The following is a 2,735-nucleotide window of genomic DNA, read 5'->3' as shown; positions in this document are numbered from 1 at the left end:
AGATTTCATTTCTTCTTTACTAAATACTATTTCATAAAAAAAATGTGTAAGTCTGTTAATCGTAAAACATGTCAGTTATTATACTGTTGAATTTAGGATTAAAATGATGCTTAAATAATTTTTAACAGTCGTGAATTATAAAAATAATTTTAAGCTATATTTTTCTGTTAGCTGTTTAACCTGAAAATGTTTACACACAGAGTTTATAACTGTCGTAAGTGTAATCAGTTTTATCTCTATAAATCCACTCGGCTATTCAGGTATTCACTTTGTGTTATTTGTGGTGAAAACTCCATTTTAATTTCCTATAAAAGTTGCCTCCTAAACTATATGAAGGGCCCAAAGTGCCATTATACATTAAACAATCAACATGTTTGCTAAATATTAAAATATTTCCTTAAAACGAACATGAAATATAGAAAAATATGTAAAAATGTACAAACATTTGGTTAAAAGATGATTAATACTATTATCATTACGTTTTATATTAAATAGTTATTTTGCTACTGCTCCCCCTAAAATTGATTAAAACAGATAGTTATACATATTTATAAAACGATTTTATAAAGATGGCATTTACTTAATCATATTTAGTTCCTTTAAAACAATTGTTTCATGTTAGCGGGGTGGGACATAAAACAATTGTGGTAAAATAACTAAATATGATTAAGTAAATGCCAAAAGCGGTTGCATTTTTTTTTTCAATGGCAGTACAGTGTTTTACTTGTTTATTTTCTTAACTCTATAACTTATTCTGTTTTTTCTATACACTTTGGTAAATGTCCTGTACTTATATAGCGCCTTTATTCACACTATATACACCTTTTTTAAGTTCCACATTTGTTTGAGCACGTTTGATAAATTATTTGGTGCTGTAACACCACAATATCCCTATTGTGGGTCAATGAAGGGATTTTTATTTTATTCTAATTAATTATTTCGATATTTAAATAAATATATTTTGTTCAATGTATTTCTTTTATTAATATCCTATTTTTTAAACTTATATTTTTTTACTTTTTGAAGTTAGTAAAGCCAACTGTCGTATCATTGACAAAAAAAGTATTTTCCAGCTTTATTTATGCGTCGAGATTTAGGGCGGAAAAACACGGTCCTCCATCTCGCTAGGTGGCAGCACCTTTTGTTTACATGCGTTCTAAGTTGTGTTTGGGGAAGTTGTCAAACTAGATAACAGCGTACATGTGAGCATGTGAAGACTAAAGAAGGTCTCTTGGTTCTGTTAGTTTCTCGTTATTCGTGTTATGTAAGGTTTTCGTTGATAGAAGAAAAAAAATCGTTAAGTTTTGTCAACAGATCCTGCTGTTGGCATAAAACGTTAGTGAAGCTTCTTCGTTTGTTAGCATGGCGCGACCTCTGCAGTTCTTCGGCCTCCTCGCTGGGTTTTCAGCTCCCTCCGTTCATCTAAACTGCCTCAGATCTTCCAGCAAAATAAGCAGCAAAGCCTGGATGGGCCAGAACCGTGTGGGTCCTGATAGAGACAGATCACAGAGGTCCAGATTCAACGACGATGGAGAGACTGAGCTGGAAGAGATGGAGGATAAACTGCAGGCTGTGCTGGAGTAAGATCCATTATTCTTAATGCAAACACACTGATGTTTGTTTTATAAATGTAAACAAATGATCTCATTTCAGCAAGGAGAGAAACAGACAGCGATCAGTCAAATATGATATAATAAGAAGGAAGATGGCTCCATCTGGAGCCCCCCAGAGGGAGCTAACATGGGCTGCTATTGAACAAATAAGGTAAGGCTCTTTATTTTTTGTCTAAAACTAGTCATCTTTTTTACATTTAATTATTTCTAATTATAGATTTAGCAGTTTGTTAAAGTTTTACCCTTTGAGCAGTTACTATGTACTGTTATAAATAAATAAAGGAATAAAAATAAACATATTTGCTTTTCTGGCTTCTAAAACAAGTATGTGTTTAATTCTAACCATATATATATTTGTTCATATATATGTATTTCTCGAAAGGTCAAACATTTTGCAGCTCAAAGAAAAAATATTTTATTGGAAGAAAAGATCTCTCTAGCTTGTAGGTTTGCTGATACTTTCCCCACTCATTTCAGATATCTGAAGCAAGAACAGCCGGAGGAGTGGACGGTAGAGCGCCTTGCTGAGGGCTTCTCTGTTCCCTCACATGTCATCCTGAGGGTCTTGAAGAGCAAGTTTACCCCCTCTAAGGACAGAAAGGCCAAACAGGATGCTAAAGCCATGGCTAAACTAGGCCAGCAGGTGTTGCCTTCAGGCAGTCGGACAAAAGAGAAGCTGTTGAAGTTGGCTGCGAATCAAACACCTGCCATGCTAACATCCGGGAGGACAGAGGATGCTCTGATATCTGTCACTGCTCAGACACAGATGTTGCAAAGTAAAGCTTTAAAATCCGCAGTCACCGTTGAGCCTCCCAAACTACCAACTGGAATTTGTAAAGACTCCACAGTGACGGGGTCAACGATAGATGATGGTGGCATTAGGGCAAAGCCTGAGGAGGCTGAAGAGCGTGAGGACAGCTGGGATGGGCAGGTGCTGACAGAGGAGGAACTTGAGGAGCTCCTGGATACAGATAAACCCTCACCTGTGGTGCAGATGGGGAACGATTACTTTGATGCAGAGGGAAACTTTTTGTATCGAATCTGAGAGCATAAAAACTTGAAGATGAAATTGTGTAATGTACATTATTGTACTATAATAAAGGCATCTTAAAAAAAAAATCT

General features: G+C 35.6%; 1 protein-coding gene across 1 annotated transcript; it reads left to right on the top strand.

The window, feature by feature from the left end:
- The first annotated feature begins 1,226 nt into the window (after positions 1-1,226).
- ngrn (neugrin, neurite outgrowth associated) lies at positions 1,227-2,735 on the top strand. The gene is made up of 3 exons (XM_015379068.1): positions 1,227-1,580; positions 1,654-1,764; positions 2,091-2,735. The coding sequence occupies exons 1-3, from the start codon at positions 1,363-1,365 to the stop codon at positions 2,656-2,658; spliced, it is 897 nt and encodes a 298-aa protein (XP_015234554.1). The 5' UTR covers positions 1,227-1,362; the 3' UTR covers positions 2,659-2,735.

Source organism: Cyprinodon variegatus, unplaced genomic scaffold (assembly GCF_000732505.1).
Source record: "Cyprinodon variegatus isolate N-32 unplaced genomic scaffold, C_variegatus-1.0 Scaffold185, whole genome shotgun sequence".
NCBI classification, from domain to species: domain Eukaryota; kingdom Metazoa; phylum Chordata; class Actinopteri; order Cyprinodontiformes; family Cyprinodontidae; genus Cyprinodon; species Cyprinodon variegatus.
The sequence above is the reverse complement of the archived record's forward strand: the minus strand, read 5'-3'. Positions and strand labels throughout refer to the sequence as shown.

Coding starts and splice junctions, on each gene's coding strand:
- ngrn (XM_015379068.1), top strand. CDS start 1,363: ATGGCGCGACCTCTGCAGTTCTTCGGCCTCCTCGCTGGGTTTTCAGCT. Junction 1,581..1,653: donor AAACTGCAGGCTGTGCTGGA/GTAAGATCCATT, acceptor ATCTCATTTCAG/CAAGGAGAGAAACAGACAGC. Junction 1,765..2,090: donor GCTGCTATTGAACAAATAAG/GTAAGGCTCTTT, acceptor CACTCATTTCAG/ATATCTGAAGCAAGAACAGC.